This window comes from Bos mutus, chromosome 24 (assembly GCF_027580195.1).
Source record: "Bos mutus isolate GX-2022 chromosome 24, NWIPB_WYAK_1.1, whole genome shotgun sequence".
Lineage (NCBI taxonomy): Eukaryota > Metazoa > Chordata > Mammalia > Artiodactyla > Bovidae > Bos > Bos mutus.
The window spans coordinates 37,734,897-37,754,747 of record NC_091640.1 but is presented as its reverse complement, the minus strand read 5'-3'; the positions used below and the strand labels follow the sequence as shown (position 1 = coordinate 37,754,747).

The 19,851-nt window shown below is 46.8% G+C and overlaps 1 protein-coding gene and 1 long non-coding RNA gene across 4 annotated transcripts in view; one reads left to right on the top strand and one right to left on the bottom strand.

Moving 5' to 3' along the window:
• The window catches only part of DLGAP1 (DLG associated protein 1), a 678,150-nt gene that overhangs the window by 609,920 nt on the left and 48,379 nt on the right, over positions 1–19,851 (top strand). For both annotated transcript variants that reach the window (XM_070361550.1, XM_070361551.1), the window contains one exon: positions 14,995–15,368. In XM_070361550.1, the coding sequence (XP_070217651.1) occupies positions 14,995–15,368 (374 nt within the window). The remainder of the gene's footprint in view (positions 1–14,994; positions 15,369–19,851) is intronic.
• Positions 2,354–9,620, bottom strand: LOC138985357 (uncharacterized). Of its 2 annotated transcripts, none has more exons than XR_011462428.1 (3): positions 9,152–9,620; positions 8,805–9,079; positions 2,354–4,784 (listed from the first exon to the last, which is right to left on the bottom strand). It is a non-coding gene; the product is annotated as an uncharacterized lncRNA (long non-coding RNA). The 2 variants fall into 2 exon arrangements; XR_011462429.1 differs by lacking the exon at positions 2,354–4,784 and adding an exon at positions 4,794–8,596.

Sequence of the window (19,851 nt, the reverse complement as noted above, 5' to 3'; positions counted from 1 at the left end):
CTGTCAAGGGGATGTGGAGTTCTGAGACCTTAAAGATGAGAAGCTAAAGTCCAAAGCCCTGGACGCTGCTCTTTATCCCGAGGGCAGAACTGTCAAGCTGGATCCATTCAGAATCTCCCCCTGCTGCTCGGAGCACGTACAGTAGTTTGGAGGCGAGGAGCAGACAGACTCAGTGAGACTGATTAGAAAAAATATTTCTCAAGCTCTTTGGACAAACAAGATACATTTTACGTGCTAACCCGGGATGTACCCACAAAACCGAACTGACTGCCTTTGTTTGATGCACTCTTAAGTTTTCTAATCCACTCCATTTTTTTTTCTTTCTTTTTTTAATGGTGAAACTGCAGGACCCACCTCAATTGACTCATGACCCATTAATAAGTCACACCTGGTAGTCTGAGGCACCTCGAGGTAGGAATTTTGGCTGTCATCCTCCAGAGAGGAGATAACAGGATCCAGGAAAGCAGAAAGGAGGATTGTAGGAGGTGGAAAGATTCCAGAAGGATTTAAGAGAGAGGAGGGTTAGGACCCAAAGGAATTAAGAGGTTGTGGCTTGAACTTGTATGAAAACGTGTCTGGCTAAGATGGGGGATGTTAGCTTGAAGAATCTACCTGGAGGGTAAAGGGTGTTTGGGATAAAAAAAAAAGCCATTTTGTTTGGTCAATACAAGTGTAGCCCTTCATTTGAGGTCTACCTAAAGAAAATCATTTGAGTTCTATCTGAAGAAAAACCATCTAAAGATGAAATTATGTAACTCCAGAAAACGGTCAAGTTTTACTAAAAGAGGGAGCAAAATGGTGGCACTTTAAAGGAAGAAATCATTCCTGGGGGAGCTCTGCAGCGAGCCTCAAAATTCTACTTGGAAAGAACAGGCAAGCTCACATCCCCAGGAAGTAACCCAGATCAAAGTCTCACCTGGTTCTTTGCTGTGGCTGCCACCAGCTTTTCTAAGACTGAGAACAGGGTAAGTATAGCCTCTGACTTTTCATGTAGCAAACCGTTGGCAGGAGCTAACTGCTTTACAAAGTTGGCAGCAGTTTTAGAACCCCCGATCGCTAATTCAGGAAGGGAGCAGGCGTTGCTTATGCACTTCTTGTGAAAAATGAAAATCCATTAACTTTATTCTTCACGCACGCTCTCCGACAGCATCAGGTCAAAGGGGCTTTTTTTCCTTCCACTTTTCAGGGCTTTCCAGAGTCCCAATCTGGCTCCTTCTAAATCTTTTCTTTTACAAAACAATAGGGAGGGGTGGTAGCCTGTGGCTAGTTGAAGATTTTGAACAATAGGTGTTTCTGAGCCGGGTTTATTGAAATGGTCCTGTCGGTGTCCTGGGGGGGACTGTAAATGAGATGTCGACAGGAGCTCTTTTGTGTGGACAGCATTCGGCCTGAAAGAGAGGAATTTCCTTTCTGTGCTAGTATTTAAAGTAGATTTGCTGCTGCTTTCCCTGGAACTTTTTATCCAACTGCCGGAGCTAACAGCACTGGATGAGTCACTCAGCGTGGCTGGGACTTCCTCCCCTCCCTGGCAGGGCTCTGTCTCTCAGGCATTTACATTTAGAAAGGACGGCTCCTAAGAAGATTGCTCGGATTTTCATCAGCTTGAGCCTCTTTTTCAGGTCTTCACGGGGACCTGAGCCGGCAGCCATCCTGACCCCCCAGGAGCCGGCAGCCACACCGGGCTGTTTTTCTTAACTCCCTGGAAGACTTTTGGCTGTTTTGTTCCCTTTCTTTTTTAAAATCCAGGGAGGGTGAGACAAACATCTCCTCCGACTTAGGCCTTTCCCTCCCCCTTTTTTGTAAATGACAGGCAATTTCAGTTTACTGTAATTACTTCGGGCTGAGGTTGGACTAACCCCACCCTTAGAAGATAAGGTAACCGTTTTATTACCTCGCAGCCAGGTGCCTGGGGGTGACAAGACTGCCTTTTATCTGGAGATGTGAAAAGGTTATCAGCAACTGAAAGGGGCTGAACCTTTGAGTGGCCATTAAGATGCTTTCCCTTCACTGGGATCAATTTCCTAACTCATTATTGGTAGTTAATTTTGATCCAAAGACCAGCTCTGGTGGTTTCCTCCAGGGTTTCCGCATTCCTGCACTTCAGCCATGTACAGATGAATGGTGTAAACTGCAACTGCCAGCCAATCCCATAACAGGAGCTTGACATTCTAACCACAGCCCCAAACGTAAAACCCACAGAATAGTTTAAAATTCTCATTTGGTAGCTTTGCAGTGGGCATAGTTGCTTTTTTTCAAAGAATTGATTAATTAAAAAAAAATCCTTCCCCTATGACAGTAGAAATCCAAAAGAATCAAAATGAATCACCTTTACTAGCCAAGGTTACACCAGGAGGCTGTTCAGGGCTTCTTTTATTTACTTTTTTAATATTAAAAAAAAAAACACTTTTTATTTCGTATTGGAGGTTGGCCGATTAACAGTGTTGTGATAGTTTCAGATGAAGAGTGAAGGGACTGCTATACGTGTGCATGCACCCTTGTTTTAGATTTTTTTAAAAATTAGTGCTTGATGTATTTCTGTTTGCAGTTCACTGACACACATTGGTTTATTCTTAAATCAAGCTTGTTTTACATGGATTCTCTGGGTTATCTCTTGGATTGGAAATGTGGGATAAAAACTTCTGTTTGGTAAACGATTTTCCAACTGTATCCTGGGTAGAGCGTTAGTGAATGAGGAATGCTCTTGCAGATGAACGTTCAGGTAAGTGTCCTGAGCTGCGCTCTGCTCTGCTTAGTCGTTCAGTTCTGTCGACTCCTGAGTTGCATCAAGTGAGCGCTGCACCGGCCTGGACTTAGCTCAGAACCACTCTCCTGTCAGGACATGTTAGGGTGGGCCAAGGTGAAGAATGTTACTTTTATCTCTTTTCCCCTGAAGTCAGATCGAAGCTGAGGGTAGGGGGTGAGAATGGGGAAGAGAGTGATGGAAGGGATGACTCAAAACACATACAGAACACACATAATCTTGCAGATATGGAGTGTTTATCTCCAAGGACACATCAGACTACTGCATCCTGTAATTTATGAAGATAACATTCCACACTGTAGAAAGATGCCAGTTAAAAGCCGCTATTAGTAGTACCCCTTCCCAGGTGTCGCTAGTGGTAAAGAACCCACATGCCAATGCAGGAGACAAAAGATGAGGGTTCGATTCCTGGGTCGGGAAGATCCCCTGGAGAAGGGAATGGCAACCCACTCCAGTATTCTTGCCTGGAGAATCTCGTGGACAGAGAAGCCCCGCAGGTACAGTCCATGGGGTCATAAAGAGTGGGATACGACTGAAGCGACTTAGCATCTATCACCATTATTTAAAAAAAAAAGATGTTTCTAAGGACAGCATGTGAAAACACACACAGTGAGAAACCAACAAACATCCAGAACTCCACACGGTCAAGGAGAGAGAGAAGTTGTTAGAAGTACTATTGAATTTGATGTTCGATTCCTCTTTTCCTTTAAGATATAGAAACCTTGCCCGCCCACCAGGGCAAGCCCACCACCGCCCAGTCACTATCTATCCACCTCCCTCCTCCTGGGCTGGACTGGGACAGAGTTCTATCCAGGGCCAGACAAGCCTGGGAGCAGGAGGCTCTGATGCCCGAGGCACCTGAAGTCGTGGCCACCATCCTTCAGTGACTCTGCAACCCCATGGGCTATAGCCTGCCAGGCTTCTCTGTTAATGGAATTCTCCATTTCCTTCTCCAGGGGCTCTTTCCGACCCAGGGATCAAACCTGAGTCTCCTGTGTCTCTTGCATTGGCAGGTGGATTCTTTACTACTGAGCCACTATAAGCCTCCAGAGGTTCTGAAAACCAGAGACCAAAACCTGACCTGGCAGCTACTTGCAGCGTGACTATTTCACCTCTTCCAGTAGACAGACGCCTTAGCGTCCGCATGCTCCCGGGGTGTGTCACGCTCATCAGTTTCTACAATCTGAGAAGTTACAAGTCTCAAGCAAGTCCCAAGAGATTCACAAAAGGGCTTTTAGTCACTGTTCTCATGAGGGTTCAGTGGAGATGCTTAAGGCCCCAGGTACAGGACAGCTCTTTAACAGAAGAGAAAGGAGGCTTAGATGGGAAGAACCCAGGTTCTAATCAGACCCAAGGCGGAGAACGTGTGTATCCCCACCATATTTCCCCTTTAGTAACCCTAAGTTTGTTTTCAATGTCTTTAAGTCTGTTTCTGTTTTGTAAACAAGTTCATTTGTGTCATTTTTTAAAAACTAGATGCCACAGGGAACTCTCTGGCCGTTCAGTGGTTAAGACTCTGTACTTGTGTTAGGTAGGTAGAATAGGGAAAAGGAGTCCAAAATGGCGGTGGCTAAAAGACAAGGAAGGTCCGAGGACCAGAGTGAAGACTTCAGGCAGAACAAACAGAACAAACAGCACTCCTGGCTAAGCCCAATTTGCATAGGGCAGGCCCAGGTGGAGGAAAAAACATAAAAGGAGGAGCCAAAGCGCTTTCTCTCGGACTCTCTCTCTTTCTCTCTCTCTCTTTCTCCCTCCCCACGCACTTCTCCACTCTCTTCTCTTCAAGTCTTGGATTCTCCTCCTATCTTATAAATAAAATAGAGCTGTAACACTGATTTGCCTAAGAGCTGTAGCACGGTTTGTCCAAGACCCGAGAGCTGTGACGCGCCGAGGGCTTTAACGTCCGTTGCTCCAAATCTTTGTTGTGACGAGACAAAGAACCGAGGAACATAGACTCGCGTGACACTTGCAATGCAGATGGGCCCAGGTTCCATCCCTGGTCAGGGAAGTGAGATCCCACAAGCTGCATGGCATGGCCAAAAAAAGAAAAAGAAATTAGATTCCACATATAAGCTATATATCACGTGACACTGTCTTTCACTGACTTACTTCACTTAGTATAATAATATCTAGGTCCATCCATGTTGCTGCAAATGGCATTATTTTGTTCTTTTTCACAACTAATATTCCATTGTATATGTGTGTGTGTGTATATATACATATACATGTGTGTATGTATATATATACATATATATACATATGTGTATATGTGTGTATACATATACATATGTGTATGTGTATATATACATATATATACATACACATATGTGTGTGTATATGTATATATACACACACACACACCACATCTTCTTATCTTTTCCTTTTGTCAGTGGCATTTAGGTTGCTTCTGTATTTTGGCTGTTTTAAAAAGTGCTGCGAGGAATAATGGGGTGTATTTTTATTTTTTAATGGCTTTCCCCGGATATATGGCCAGGAGTGAGACTGCAGGATCAAATGGCAGTTCTGTTTTTAGTTTTTTAAGGAACTTCCATACTGTTCTTCATAGTGGCTGTACCAATTTGCATTCCCACCAACAGTGTGGGAGGGTTCCTTGGATATTATTCAATGGTGGCAATGACCAAAACCCCACTGAAGAGTGGAAATGGAAATGCAGTCTGTAAGTGGCCCTTTACGCCCCCACTGTAAAGGCTGATGGTGTTTGCTGTGTGGTGTGGACAGAGAGAGACAGGGTTGGGGGGGGAGGTTGGGGCCCGGCCAAATTCTCTGGACCTGTGTCCTCATCTGTCAGTGACATGGCTGGATAATGAGGTGTCGTTTGAAGGCTGATCCTGTCATCTGGGAGTCAGTAAGGGGCCGCTGGCATTCTGGGGCCCAGTGAGCTGGTAGATGGTATTCCACAATTTAACCCACAGTCTTTCCTGGTTTTCCTTTGAGGAGGGGGGTTCCAGGGAGGAAGGAGGAAAGGAGCCGGATGAATAATAAGCTGCCTCACTGCACAGACCAGGCCCTCACATGCCCTGCTCTGCAGACACAAGTAATCATTCCTCCTCATCGTGCTCCAGCCCGCAAGAAGGCGAGCTGGAGGCAGTTTCTTGCTCCTTTGCTTCATCGCACATCCTGTCTGTCTCCCCAGGTTTGTCTGGAGCAAAAGCTTCTGCTCCAGGCTGAGCCCTTCCACCAGACGCTGTGTCCACAGGGCAGCAGCATCACGAGTTCCACCTTCTCTCCCGAGTCCAGAGAGTTGGCCAGTGAGCAGAGGTTCCTGATCGATTCAACCACAAGTTTTACTCAGCCTGGCAGACACTCCTGACCTCACTTGGTTTGGACAGGTCACTCACTCTGCATGGCCAGCTCACTGTTTCGAGGGAGACCAGCGGGCAGTGTGTGCCTGAGACCCTACCCCCACTTGGTGCCCATCAGTCACTCTCTCCAGCGGGGGCTGGCATCCCTGAGGTCTGCTGTATGGCCCAGACACAACCCCACGGCAGGGAGTCCTGCTGGGCTGTTTGTATGGTGGTGTCTCTTGCTTTTCAGGTCCCATTGTACATGTGACACTAGTTCTCATGAAATGAGACCAGGAATAATGAGGAGCCAAAGAATAAACTGTGTGTTGGAGAAGACTCTTGAGAGTCCCTTGGACTGCAAGGAGATCAAACCAGTCAATCCTAAAGGAAATCAACCCTGAATATTCATTGATGCTGAAGCTCCAATACTTTGGCCACCTGATGCGAAGAGCTGACTCACTGGGGAAGACTGAGGGCAGGAGGAGAAGGGGACGACAGAGGATGAGATGGTTGGATGGTATCACGGACTCGATGGACATGAGTTTGAGCAGATTCCAGGAGATAGTGAAGGACAGGGAAGGCTGGCGTACTGCAGTCCATGGGGTCACAGAGTCAGACAGGACTTAGGGACTGAACTGAAAGAGTAAAAGGAGTGGAAGGAGCTGAGGAGGAAAGGCAGCTGCCTGGGGCAAGGGCAGTGAATGTGTGGCACCTTCCACAGCCAACTACTTGTGCCCCTGGGTAAAGCCCAGCAGAGAGGGTGGAGGAAGTTCAGAAGATAATCCACAGGACTCATTGCTTCCAGCTGATAGAGGTGGGCCATTCACAGTCTAACTCTATGTCAAAAGTCAGCCAGTCACAGCTGGACTTGGCCAGCACTCAACAAGGCCAAAGAGAAACGGGTATCAGTGACAGGAGGTTGTGTCACAACATCCAAGGTCACAGACTGGCTTTGCTGAGTATTCATTTTTCTTTCTATCCTGGTGACCTTGCTTTCCTGATTATTAGTCCCTTTTTCTTCTTCTCCAGGAAGTCCCTTCTCATCCCTGTTCTTTCCTTCAGGTAACAAGTATTTACCACCATTCCACTATGTCCCACGCATGATCCAAGTACTGCAGTCGTCATGAACACAACGGACAACAATGCCTGACCTTGTGATCCTTACATCCTTAACTAATTACTCTGTCTCAGTCTGGAAGGGGAAAAAAATTCAGCTAACAGAGAATATAGGCAAGTGTTGCTGAGAAGTGACATCTAACAAGAAAGGAAAGCTGGGTGATGAGCTTAATAGAAAAATGTCCTCCACCCCTGACACCATCCTCACCCCAGGCTTCCCAGGCTTCTTGTCTTCCAAGACTCAGTCTGCTGGAGCCTGAGGAAATGGGGGACCAGCTGCCCAAACAGGAAACTTTATTTCATTCTGTAACCCTGACCTTGAGCCCCAAACCTTCCCCTCCTGTCAGCAGTCCATTCAACCCAGGAAGACTTGCTGACCTGGCAGGTACAAATTTTGAAAACTACACAAAATGTTACAGACATTAAAATAGGAAAAAAAAAAAATCCCTAGGCCCTAGAGGAAGTGGTATATCTGATTCAGTGGTTAAAAATCGCTTCATAAAGTCATGGAACAAATGGAAGTTTAATCCTAACAGATGACACTGCCGGGGCAGTCACTTGTGTGCGTGGATGACTCAGTAGCACCTGTTGGAGAGGGTGGGAAAATGAGCCGTGAAATCCTGAAGGCATTCCCTGCTAGAAGCAACGGCCCCACCTGGCAAATTAGTAAACCGGGCGTTCTCAACATCCTGCCTGGAACCTTTGTGCCCAGTTCTATGAAGGCGGTGACTCACCTGAGTTACCGGTCAAATGATTCTTACTCAGAGCCCTCTGTTTTTAACCGTTAATATTAAATGATCAAGGCAACCTCTAGCCAAATGTCCATCTACTTTCAAGATGTTCCTTTGAAATGATTGATTTTGGGCAACAACTGGTTTTACAAAGGGCAACCCTCAATTTCTCTAGTGTTTAACAGGTTGCCAAGCTTCATTAAAGGTCCACATTAGAGGCTTTGGACCTCAGTCCCTGGACCTGGGCCTTCTAAAATGACTTTCCTCCAAACCTCATTTAACTTCCTTTAATTTACTTAATTAATGGAATTTTCTGAAGGGAACAGTTACTTTGATCTGAACCTCTTTCTTAGTTTCCCGTTAACATTTCCAGAGCAAGACAGGAGTGGGGTGAGGGGCGGGAGCTCCCAGGAGCTCACAACTGCAGTTCTCCAAATCAGAGACCTTGGAGGAGCCTGAGAGGAAGAAGGCTGGTTGAAAATACTGCCCTTGGCATTTTCGTGGGTGTTTGCCCCACACACAGATAAAAGGGGTGGGGGTGGGGGGACGACGGTGTGCTGCAAAGCAAGTTCTCTGGAAGCTGGGCCTGCAGCTTGGAAATCTTCAGTCATCCTTGCAAATCAACCAACCGGAAACCAGCGATGGGAATTAGAAATGCTTCTACCTGGAAAGTCTCCTGCAAACTAACGACAAATTCAGACACAAATGGAAAATGCAAGTCCCACCCAGCAGGAATCCTCAGTTTCCCAGCTATTCATCCTCACAGCCATCCCCCTAACCAAAAGGCCACAGCAGTTTTAGCTTTGCACCTTGCCAAGGAAGCAAACACTGCTGCCCTAGGTGCTGGTTAGGGGGGAAAAAAACCCAGCAACCTCAACCCGCAGGTCTTACCTTTCAGTAAGGGGAAAAAATTTTGTTGAGGTGGTAAGTTAAAAAGCAAGACATTCTGAGTGGTGACTTCCACTCTGCGTTTTTTGAGCAGACCAACGCAGCCCCTGTTGTTTAGCCTAGTAGGCGCTGGGCTACTCTTTTGGGGACCCCATGGGCTGCATGCAGCTCGCCAGGCTCTTCTGTCCATGGGATTTTCCAGGCAGGAATACTGGAATGGGTTTGCCACATCTTTCGCCAGGGGATCTTCCCGATCCAGGGATCGAGCCCGCGTCTCCCTGCATTGGCAGACGGATTCTTTTACCACTGAGCCACCAGGGAAGCCAGTCCCCTGTCCCAGCGTGGCTTACCTGGGAGCCCAGCCTCGGAGTTCAAGGTACATCAACGATCCGAGCTTTGGTTACCAGGGGGCGCGCGCGAGCGGAGCTGCCCGGAGCGATACTTCTGTTTTCTCAGACTTTGAGTTGAGAGGCGGGGGAAGGGCAAGGGGCGGAGGGAAGGGTGGGGGTGGCGAGGGAGATGCAGCTGGCTTTCAGAAAAATCCCTTTGTTCTCTGTAACCTTGCCGCTTGCCAGTTTAGAAGGCCAAGGTTGCCACGTTACCTGTTGCCAGGGTCCTGCGAGTGCCTGGAGAAAATGTGGGCGACAGAGGTAGCGCGCACAATCCTCGGGCTCGGTGGCTCTGCAGCCCTTTGCCCCGGCTGGGCGCTGACATTTGGAAAGCAGCTGCTGCGATCGCCGAGCAGTTTGGTTGTAGTTGTAACAGAGGAGTGGCTGCGTCTTACATCATTTCCAGGCATGAAGTGCCTGGGGCTTTTTTTTTTTTAATGACTAATTTTCGGATCCCTGCCTCCTTGGAGTTTGGGACAGAACATGTACTGTGCACGACAGCCTCACCTCAGGAAGCCCAAGGTTTGTAGCAACTTGTTAAAACAACTTGGGTGCCTCTTAAAAAAAAAAAAAAAAGCTTTGACTCTGAAACAAACCTTTTCATTTTTCCTTCTGAAAACAATGTTGCGTTTGATTAGCCGCGGAGGCTCGCTGGAAGTCGGCTTTCCCCGGTGAAGCCCGGCTGCTATCGGATGAATAGATCTCGAAGCCAGACAAGCCGGGGCTTGGGGCATTTGTCTGGCATTAGGAAGTGTCTGGAACACTGGTAACTACCAACTGGCCAGTCCTATGACTACAAGAGTTATGACACCGCCCCTCCCTCTGTCCACATCCCTCTCCGCCCCCCTCCACCGCACACAAGCCTGCTTCTCTCTACTTAACAAGGAGGAAAAGTTTAACTCTTTTCTGTGGTTTACGTGGAGGGTGGCTCTGGTGGAAATCGGTCTCCTGGCCACAGCCCTTGAGCCAAAACTAACCAGGAAAGAGGCCAGCAGAAGCCCTGCCCCACCCCCCACCGCCCCCACCCCCCGCCCCGCAGGAGCCCTGCGCCCCGTCCCCAGTCGCCCGAAGCCCTCTGATCGCCGTCTCCTCACCGTGGGGCCGGCAGGTCGCAGACCGCTGACCACCACACTCTGGGTGGCCTGGAAACGTTAAGCTGTAAATATTTTGCAACAAGGGAGCGATTTTTCCGTGTATATTTTGGTTTTGTGCAGTTTCTCTTCTTTTGCAGCGTTTTAAGGTCGCAGCTGGGCACCCCTTGCTGACCACTCCAAATGTAGTCATCCTCCAGACCTTAGACCCAGACAACTGAGTTAGAAGCAGTTTCCTGGAGGTCCTCTTGGAGAGCATTGTCCTCTACTGGACATGGTGTTTCAGGGAAGGTTTACTAGGCGGATGAACACAGGTGGTTTGGCTGAACAAGAAGAGATGGGATTTGAAGCCCTGTCGGACACGACTGAGTGACTTCCCTTTCACTTTTCACTTTCATGCATTGGAGAAGGAAATGGCAACCCACTCCAGTGTTCTTGCCTGGAGAATTCCAGGGACAGGGAAGCCTGGTGGGCTGCCGTCTATGGGGTCTCACAGAGTCGGACACGACTGAAGCGACAGCAGCAGCAGCAGCAGAGCATCTGAGAGTGGCATGATTCAGTGAAGTTAGTTACCTGCCCTGAGCCTCAGTCTTACTATCAAACAAATGGGTTTAGTGAGATCCATATTCCTGGGTCATGAGACCATGTCTATTGAATTCTTTTTTAATGGCAATGAAGAAATACCATTTAGGTCCCTTTATATATTTTTAAATATTTATTTGGCTGCTCTGGGTCTTTGTTGCTGCAGGAGGCATCTTTGCCCTTCGTTGTCTCATGGGATCTTTGGTTGTGGCATGTGAATGCTTAGTTTCGACATGTAGGATCTAGTTCCCTGATGAAGAATCGAACCCCGGGCCTCCTGCATTGGGAGCACAAAGTCTTAACCACTGGACTACCAGGGGAAAAGTGTGAAAGTCAGTTCTTCACATCAGATGGCCAAATTATTGGAGTTTCAGCTTCAGCATGAGTCTTTCCAATGAATATTCAGGACTGATTTCCTTTAGGATTGACTAGTTGGATCTCTTTGCAGTCCAAGGGACTCTCGAGTCTTCTCCCACACCACAGTTCAAAAGCATCAACTCTTCGGCACTCAGCTTTCTTTATAGTCCAACTCTCACATCCATACATGACTACTGGAAAACCATAGCTTTGACTAGACAGACCTTTGTTGGCAAAATAATGTCTCTGCTTTTGAATATGCTATCTAGGTTGGTCATAACTTTCCTTCCAAGGAGCAAGTGTCCTTTAATTTCATGGCTGCAGTCACCATCTGCAGTGATTTTGGAGCCCCCCAAAATAAAGTCTGTCACTGTTCCCATTGTTTCCCCACCTATTTGCCATGAAGTGATGGGACCAGATGCCATGATCTTAGTTTTCTGAGTGTTGAGCCAACTTTTTCACTCTCCTCTTTGACTTTCATCAAGAGGCTCTTTAGTTCTTCTTCACTTTCTGCCGTAAGTGTAGTGTCATCTGCATATCTGAGGTTATTGATATTTCTCCCGGCAATCTTGATTCCAGCTTGTACTTCATCCAGCTTAGCATTTCTCATGATGTACTCTGCACATAAGTTAAATAAGCAGGGTGACAATATACAGCCTTGATGTACTCCTTTTTCCCAATCTGGAACCAGTCTGTTATTCCACGTCCAGTTCTAACTGTCTCTTCTTGACCTGCATACAGATTTCTCAGGAGGCAGGTCAGGTGGTCAGCCTCCAGAATCATTGACATGATTCCTGTTGACATGGAAGAGGAGATGATAATGGTCACTAGGTGGCGCCAAGTTGCATTTGGCCCTGTGGGGAGTGTAGCCAACCCCATCATCACTCTAGGAATAATGAGACACTCCCCACCCCCCAAATCACAGGTATCACATCCGGCAGGATTTTTACATAAATCAAAGCAAATGATATGATACTGTATTTGGCTGTGTTATCCTGTTTTGATTATTCATGCTGAAAGGAAACTGGGGATAGCTGACAAGCAATCAAAAGATTATTCAGAATATCAGACATCTGATGTTGGAAGGTGGCATTTCATTTTGTTGGTGTATCAGTGGGCAGAATGTGTGGAGAACTGATTTTGACAAAATAATGAGTTCACACTATAAAAGTCCCAAGATGATCTAGTTTCTTAGATCAGATGGTGACTCGGGCGGTAAAGAGTCCACCTGCAATGCAGGAGACACCAGTTTGATCCCCGGGTCTGAAAGATCCCCTGGAGAAGGAAATGGCAACCCACCCCAGTATTCTTGCCTGGAGAATCCCTTGGACAGAGGAACCTGGCAAGTTAATAGTCCATGGAGTCACAGAGTCAGACACGTCTGCGTGACTAACACACACTAATGTGTGTTAGTGTGTGTTAGTAACTAACACACACCAATGATGGTTACTCCCTGTCCCGCCCTCTCTGGTCTGCAGATGAGTAAGTGACACTGAGTGCTGTCCCCTCCAAACTTCCTGGGAATCGGTAGCTCCCTTGTGGTTACAGTGCAGGAAAATCAGTCGAGTGAGGGGAGCCATCAACCATGCACCTGTGTGCATCCCTTGGCTTCCCTGTGCTCGTGGGGAACCTGAGCCCAGCCTAGTCCTGTTCCAGCTCTGCCTCCACTGGCCACAGTGAGCCTCTGCTGGCCCTGTTATCTCTCAGGTACCTTAGCTAAAAACTGTGGAGGATGGAGTGCAGACTGCTGAGCTGTGTTCAAATGTAAAGATGTGTGATTCACGCAGAGCTCGGATGGAAGGTTTTCCTGGGGGAGCCTCTGCCAGCCCCAGGTAACTAATCTGCGGCTACATGTCTATTATTCTCATTGCCTCCGCTTTCAGAGCACACGATACCAAAATGTGACATGTGTGCTTTCCTCTTCCTTCAACTCTCAGACGACCCCTAGGAAGTAGTCAAGTATCTCTGTCCCTGTCTTTTATGGGTTAGGAAATTACGCCAAATCGCAGGGCAGCAGAACAGCAGGACAGAGAAAATCAATCTTCCTGTTCACTGTTCATCACAGGACACTTTTTTTTTAGTGATCTCAAGAGACACCCTGAATACTGAAGCAAGTATTTCATTCAACTAGATGGCCCAAGTGGCAGCTAGAACCATGGGTAACTAGCTGGCATTTGGTGTTAGTGTTAACAACAGTCCCAAAGGGAAAGGCTGGGGTGGGGTTGGGAATGAGTTGGGGGAGAAAGTGATGGGAACACAATAGTCTGAACCACTTTTTAAGGGGTCTGTGGAAAGCTGGTTAAGGACTCGTTCTTTACTGAGGGGCTAGTTCCCACTTTGAAACTTCCTTCATTTCTGTGTTTTCCTCCATCGTGCTCCATACATGCAAAGCTGAGAATAGTGTATCCAGCTTCCTCAAGACCCAGGGGTCATCCTCAGATGCTTGCAGGGTGGCTGGTGGCTGCACAGACTCAGGCACCCGGTCTAATCACATCTCCTGAAGGACAGCACTTCAGGGAGCCGGCTCCTAATGGGCTGCCTGAGGGCTGGTCTCCCACTAAGTGAAAGTGAAATTTAAGTCACTCAGTCAAGTCCGACTCTTTGCAACCCCATGGACTGCAGCTTACTAGGCTCCTCCGTCCATGGAATTTTCCAGGCAAGAGTACTAGAGTGGGTTGCCATTTCCTTCTCCAGGGAATCTTCCTGACCCAGGGATCGATCCCGGGTCTCCCACATCGCAGGCAGACACTTTACCATCCGAGCCACCAGGGAAGTCCGATCTCCTACTAGCGGGTGCATTTTTACAATATTTTACATATTTTATAATAGGAGATGCACGTGCAGTGTCCTCCCTCTCAGAAACAACACCACAACTCAGAACACAAGTTTATATAGTGAGCATATACCCAAAAAAGGGAAGGAAGGAAAGGAGGAGGGGGGGAGGGAAGAGAAAGGAAAAGAAAGGCAGGAAGAAAGGGAGGAGGATCTGAGTGCAGGTGAACACCATTTGCAGGAGGTTATGCCAGTGTGCTGGAGAGGGCAATGGCAACCCACTCCAGCGTTCTTGCCTGGAGAATCCCAGGGACGGGGGAGCCTGGTGGGCTGCCGTCTATGGGGTCTCACAGAGTTGGACATGACTGAAGCGACTTAGCAGCAGCAGCAGCAGCAGCATGACATTGTGCTCAGCTCACCCCCTCCCCAGCCCCCTCTCCTTCCCCCTCCAAAGCCCCCTCCACCAGCACTTTGCCCTGTTCTCAGGGTTAGAACACACAGGCTCACAACCTCTTTGCTTCTTTTTTCCAATGTTCTTTTTTTTTTTTTTCCAATGTTCTTTATGAACCATCAGAATCTTCTCCATGAGTTACTTTGTTCAGTGTTAGCTGGGGTTAATATTTTCCCAAGAAGGCAGACTGCCCCTGGCCTCATCTGTGTTACTCATTATTTCTCAGGGTTCCCTGTTGCCTGGGAAGATTTCTACAGATGGCCAGTCCTGTCTGTTTTATGTCGGTTCATATTAATCTCCGTTTCAGAAACTTCCACCTCAGAGATCCGGTGTTTTTCATCTCTTTCTCCTGCAGTCTTGGCGGGGGGTGTCACCTTAGAGGAGGCCCACATCTGCCCCCTAAGCAGGGACCTTAGTCTATTAACAGACCTGCTTTCACGTTCAATGTCTTGATGTGTTTCATGGGCCCTAATATCCAACGGGTGTCAGTTACAGTATCAGCAGTTAAAACCCATGCAGAAATCAGTGTCTTTGTTTTCGCTGTCTTCCAGTGTCATCTTGCATTACAACATATAAGAAGACACCACCTCCAGTCCCACCCAGAACTACCACGAAACCTTTCATTTCTATCACAGCCCAGAGTAGCACAGAGTCGGCCCAGGATGCCTACATGGACGGACAGGGCCAGCGAGGGGATATTATCAGCCAGTCTGGACTGAGCAACTCCACGGAGAGCCTGGACAGTATGAAGGCTCTGACAGCCGCCATCGAAGCCGCCAATGCCCAGATCCACGGGCCTGCGAGTCAACACATGGGCAACAACGCCACCACTGTCACCACCACCGCCGCCATGGCCACCGTCACTGCAGAGGACAGGAAGAAGGACCACTTCAAGAAAAACCGATGCCTGTCCATTGGGATCCAGGTAACTGCCTCCCTTTAAAAAAAAAAAAATAATACTTAATTAGTTATATCTTGGGGAGCTTCCCTGATGGCTCAGCTGGTAAAGAATCTGCCTGCAATGCGGGAGACTTGGGTTCAACCCCTGGGTTGGGAAGATCCCCTGGAGAAGGCAACAGCTACCCACTCCAGTATTCTGGCCTGGAGAACTCCATGGACTGTATAGTCCATGGGGTTGCAAAGAGTCAGGCATGACTGAGCAAGTTATTTTTGGCTGCTCTGGTCTTCGTTGCTGCGCACAGGCTTTCTCTGGTTGCAGTGAGCAGGGACTACTCTCCCTTTGCCGTGTCAGGGCTTCTCGTTGCCGTAGCTTCTCTTGTTGGGAAGCACGGGCTCAGTACTTGTGGTGTAGGGGCTTGGTTGCTCCATAGCATGTGGAATCTTCCCGGACCAGGGATCCAACCCATGTTCCCTGCATTGGCAGGCGGATTCTTAACCACTGGACCACAAGCGAAGTCCCAACAACTTCACTTTCTGTCCTTTGAAATAGGAACCCAAAATCAAGAAATGTAAACTTTTGTTTTCCCAGATTTGCTCTCTTGCCATTTTGGATGATATAGCTATTGTAGAACCAGACTCTCAAATTATTGGCTCTGGACTCCCCTAAGTTAAATGTAATTTTAGGGAGTTCCCTGGTGGTCCAGTGGTTAGGACTCCATGATTTCACTGCCACGGGTGCAGGTTCAAACCTTGGTCAGAGAACTAAGATTTTGTAAGCCATGTGGCCAAAAAAAAAAAAAGTGATCAAAAGAATTATGAAAGTGTTTTGTCTATAGACATTATTAGCAATTTTTTTCCCAAAAATATTCCATTTTTTAAAAATTGAAGAATAGTTGATTAGCTGCTTTTATTTTTGTTCTTCAAATTGAATGTTGTAAGACAAGGGGACGATAATTAAACAAACATGGACGCAATATCAAACATGAAGTGCCCTCAATTCCTGATGCACATTCGGAGTCTCAAAAAAAGAGCGGGCATCCAAGAAAAACCTGGGTTGCTGGGTGGTGTTACGGTGTGTTTGATGCTCCTGAGTAACCACATGAGAACAAAAATGGGAATTACTTCACACAGATGTGGGAGTGCTGACCAGTGAAACCAACAGGGACGGAGAGCGTGGAAAGCAATAACTCACATCACAGCATCGTGAGGGAAGAATGTGTGCCAGGGTCAGTGTGATTGTGGGTTGCTTAATCATGCATGTCATTAAAAAGGCGGAGACTCTGGCAGACTTCTCAGCTCACGTCAGTGTTTTCTGCTGCCAGGTGATAAGATCAGACTGATCCTTGGGCTGATCAGTTCAGCTTGGCTTACCCTGCTGGAAGGTTCCTTCCATCCACGTAGAAGAGGCATTCTTTCCCCCTTTTTTGTGCTGTACCATTATGCAGGTGCCCTTTGAATAATAACTTCCTGACATGGTGGCCAATAAATCTGTCCACGCTGAACCAACTCTAAGGCACATCTGAGAGCAGGCATGGGGTACGTTTTCACAGCGATGATGGATGTTCGCCATCCACTCTGCAGCATCCACTTTGAAAGGGCAATTAGACTTTCTCTGGTAGCAACAAGTCAAATGCTTTTATGTAACCTACAGGTTACCATGGCACGAGTTGTCAAGTTTCCTAAAAGAACTTGTAGCACTGGTGGCTTGGGACCAGATGACCTAGCAGGAGGCCAGGGTCTGGAGCCAGCCTCCACCCACCCTCACCCCAACGACATTCCAGGAGCTGATTCCCTCCCATCGCCCAGAGGATTTTGAGGAGTGGGGAAGAGCAGAGGTCCCTCCTCTGTGTTGTCCCAGGCAAATTATTTCATCTTACGGAGTCTGTTTTCTAATATAGCCCACCTAGGGTTATTTGGAGGACTGAGTTTACAGAATGCAGCTTTTTGTGAGGGTTTCAGTTAGGGATGATGAAATAAGATTCTAGGGATGGATAATGCTGCTGGTGGTGCAACAATGTGGATGTACTTAATGCCACTGGAAATGGACACTTAAAACAGGTTAATATGGAGAATTTTATATTCTGTCCATTTTGCTGTTCATTTAGTTGCTAAGTCGTGTCCAACTCTTTGCAACCCCATGGACTATAGCCAGCCAGGCTCCTCTGTCCATGGGATTTCTCAGGCCAGAATAGTAGACTGGGTTGCCATTTCCTTCTCCAGGGGAGAAGGAATAGCCAGTCTGTTTTCCTTTCTGGAGAAAATTAATATTACCAATATTTGCATCTCCCTGCAGGGTTATTTTGCACACGTGCTTAGTCGCTCAGACATGTCTGACTCTTTGTGACCTTGTGGACTATAGTCCACCAGACTCCTCTGTCCATGGGGATTCTCCAGGAAAGAATACTGGAGTGGGTTGCCATGCCCTCCTCCAGGGAATCCTCCCAACCCAGGGATTGAACCCACGTCTCAGGCATTGCAGGCGGATTCTTTACTGTCTGAGCCATCAGGGAAGCCCAAGAACACTGAAGTGGGTAGCCTATCCCTTCTCCAGGTGATCTTCCTGACCCAGGAATCGAACTGGGGCCTCTTGCATCACAGGCAGATTCTTCACCAGCTGAGCTACTAGGGAAGCCCTATTTTGCACATAGTCAACCACATGTTTTATTTATACCCTTTTTTTTTAACCCAAATATTAGCAGCATATACCTCTCACTAGTCTATATCTTGCCTTTTTTTTTCACTTAACAATATAATTTAAAGGTAATTATTTATCAGTCTTATTGTTCATTTTGTTTAAAAGCTTCTATCTTTATCACCTCCTAGGTCCGCTGGTTAGTTCAGTAACTCTCCAAATTATAAAGCATTCATGCACTATATGACATCCAACTTGTATTATTATCATTATTAGCCAGTAAGATGGAACTATTCTGAAATTCACAAAAAATATTGAGAACAAAGACTTTGTTTCAGAGACTGCACTGCTTCTTGAATATCTGGATATTTTAGTGAGCCAAAGAATTGTTCTTGCTCTTCTTCGAATCTTTGTTCACAGCTACAGAAATTATATGAGAGGACTGCATGCTTTACGTGGTGGTCTCATCCAGCCCCTACAGCAGCCTTCTGGTATAGGTGGTGTGATCACCTCTACCCCAGAAATGAGAACCCAAGGTCACACATCTTGTGTTGACAGAGCCTAGATTGTACCTTCACATTTATTTTTATTTTTAGTTTATTTTTTTTATCTTCTGGCTATGCCACATGGCACGTGGGATCTTAGTTCCCTGACCAGGGATCAAACCCATGCCCCTACATTGGCAGCTTGAAGTCTTAACCACTGGAGCATCAGGAAGATCCCTCACCTTCACATTTAGTGTGACCACGTGATGCAGCTTCTTTGATGAAGAATAATAATAGAAGGCAAAAGGAAAAGAGGGTGCCAGAGGATGAGATGATTAGATAGCATCACTGACTCAATGGACACGAACAAAGTCCAGAAGATAGTGGAATACAGGGAAGCCTGGTGTGCTGCAGTCCATGGGGTTACAAAGAATCGGACATGACTTAGCGATGGAACAAGTAAACTACAATTTAGGCTACAAAATAGTCACCAAATTTCATTACACTGCAATCCAACTTAAATCTGAATCCCTCAAATACGTGAGATTATTACTAAGTCCTCAGACTCTTTCTCCTAGTTTACCTTTTTAGGGTCAGAATTCTCAAATCTTTTCCAACATTTTAAATTTAATCTATATCTAATAGTTAACATTATAATCATTTACTTCACAACCTGTGTGAACCTAGGCCAATCACTTAATAGTTTCCTCATGTGGAAAATAAGAATAATAATAGTTGCTGTTGCACTGGTACTTTATAGGTTATAATAGAAACTGATGGGTACAATATATGTAAAGTTCAAGCATAGTGCCTGGCATACTAAGGGCTCAATACATATTGGGCTTAGTTGTTATTATTAGTATTATCCTCCTTTAAGTGTTAGTCACTCAGTTGTGTCTGACTCTTTGCCACCCTATGGACTGTAGCCTTCCAGGCTCCTCTGTCCATATTTCCCAAGCAAGAATACTGGACTGGGTTGCCATTTCCTCCTCCAGGGGATCTTCCCAACCCAGGGATCAACCCCATGTCTCCTGCATTGCAGGCAGATTCTTTACCATCTGAGCCACCAGGGGATGAGCAAAAAAGTAACAGTGATAATAACTTGAAGTGAAGTGAAAGTCACATGGTGGGGTCTGACCCTTTATGACCCCATGGACTATACAGTTCTCCAGGCCAGAATCCTGGAATAGGTATCTGTTCCCTTCTCCAGGGGATCTTCCCAAACCAGGGATTAAACCCAGGTTTCTCAAATTTCAGGAGGATTCTTTACCAGCTGAGCCACCAGGGAAGCCCATCCTCCTTTAAGATGATGATTATCCAAACAATGCTAAAATTGTACCATCTGCCATGGGCGTTCTTAGTTTTTTTTCAGGAAAGAGATTTAATTAATC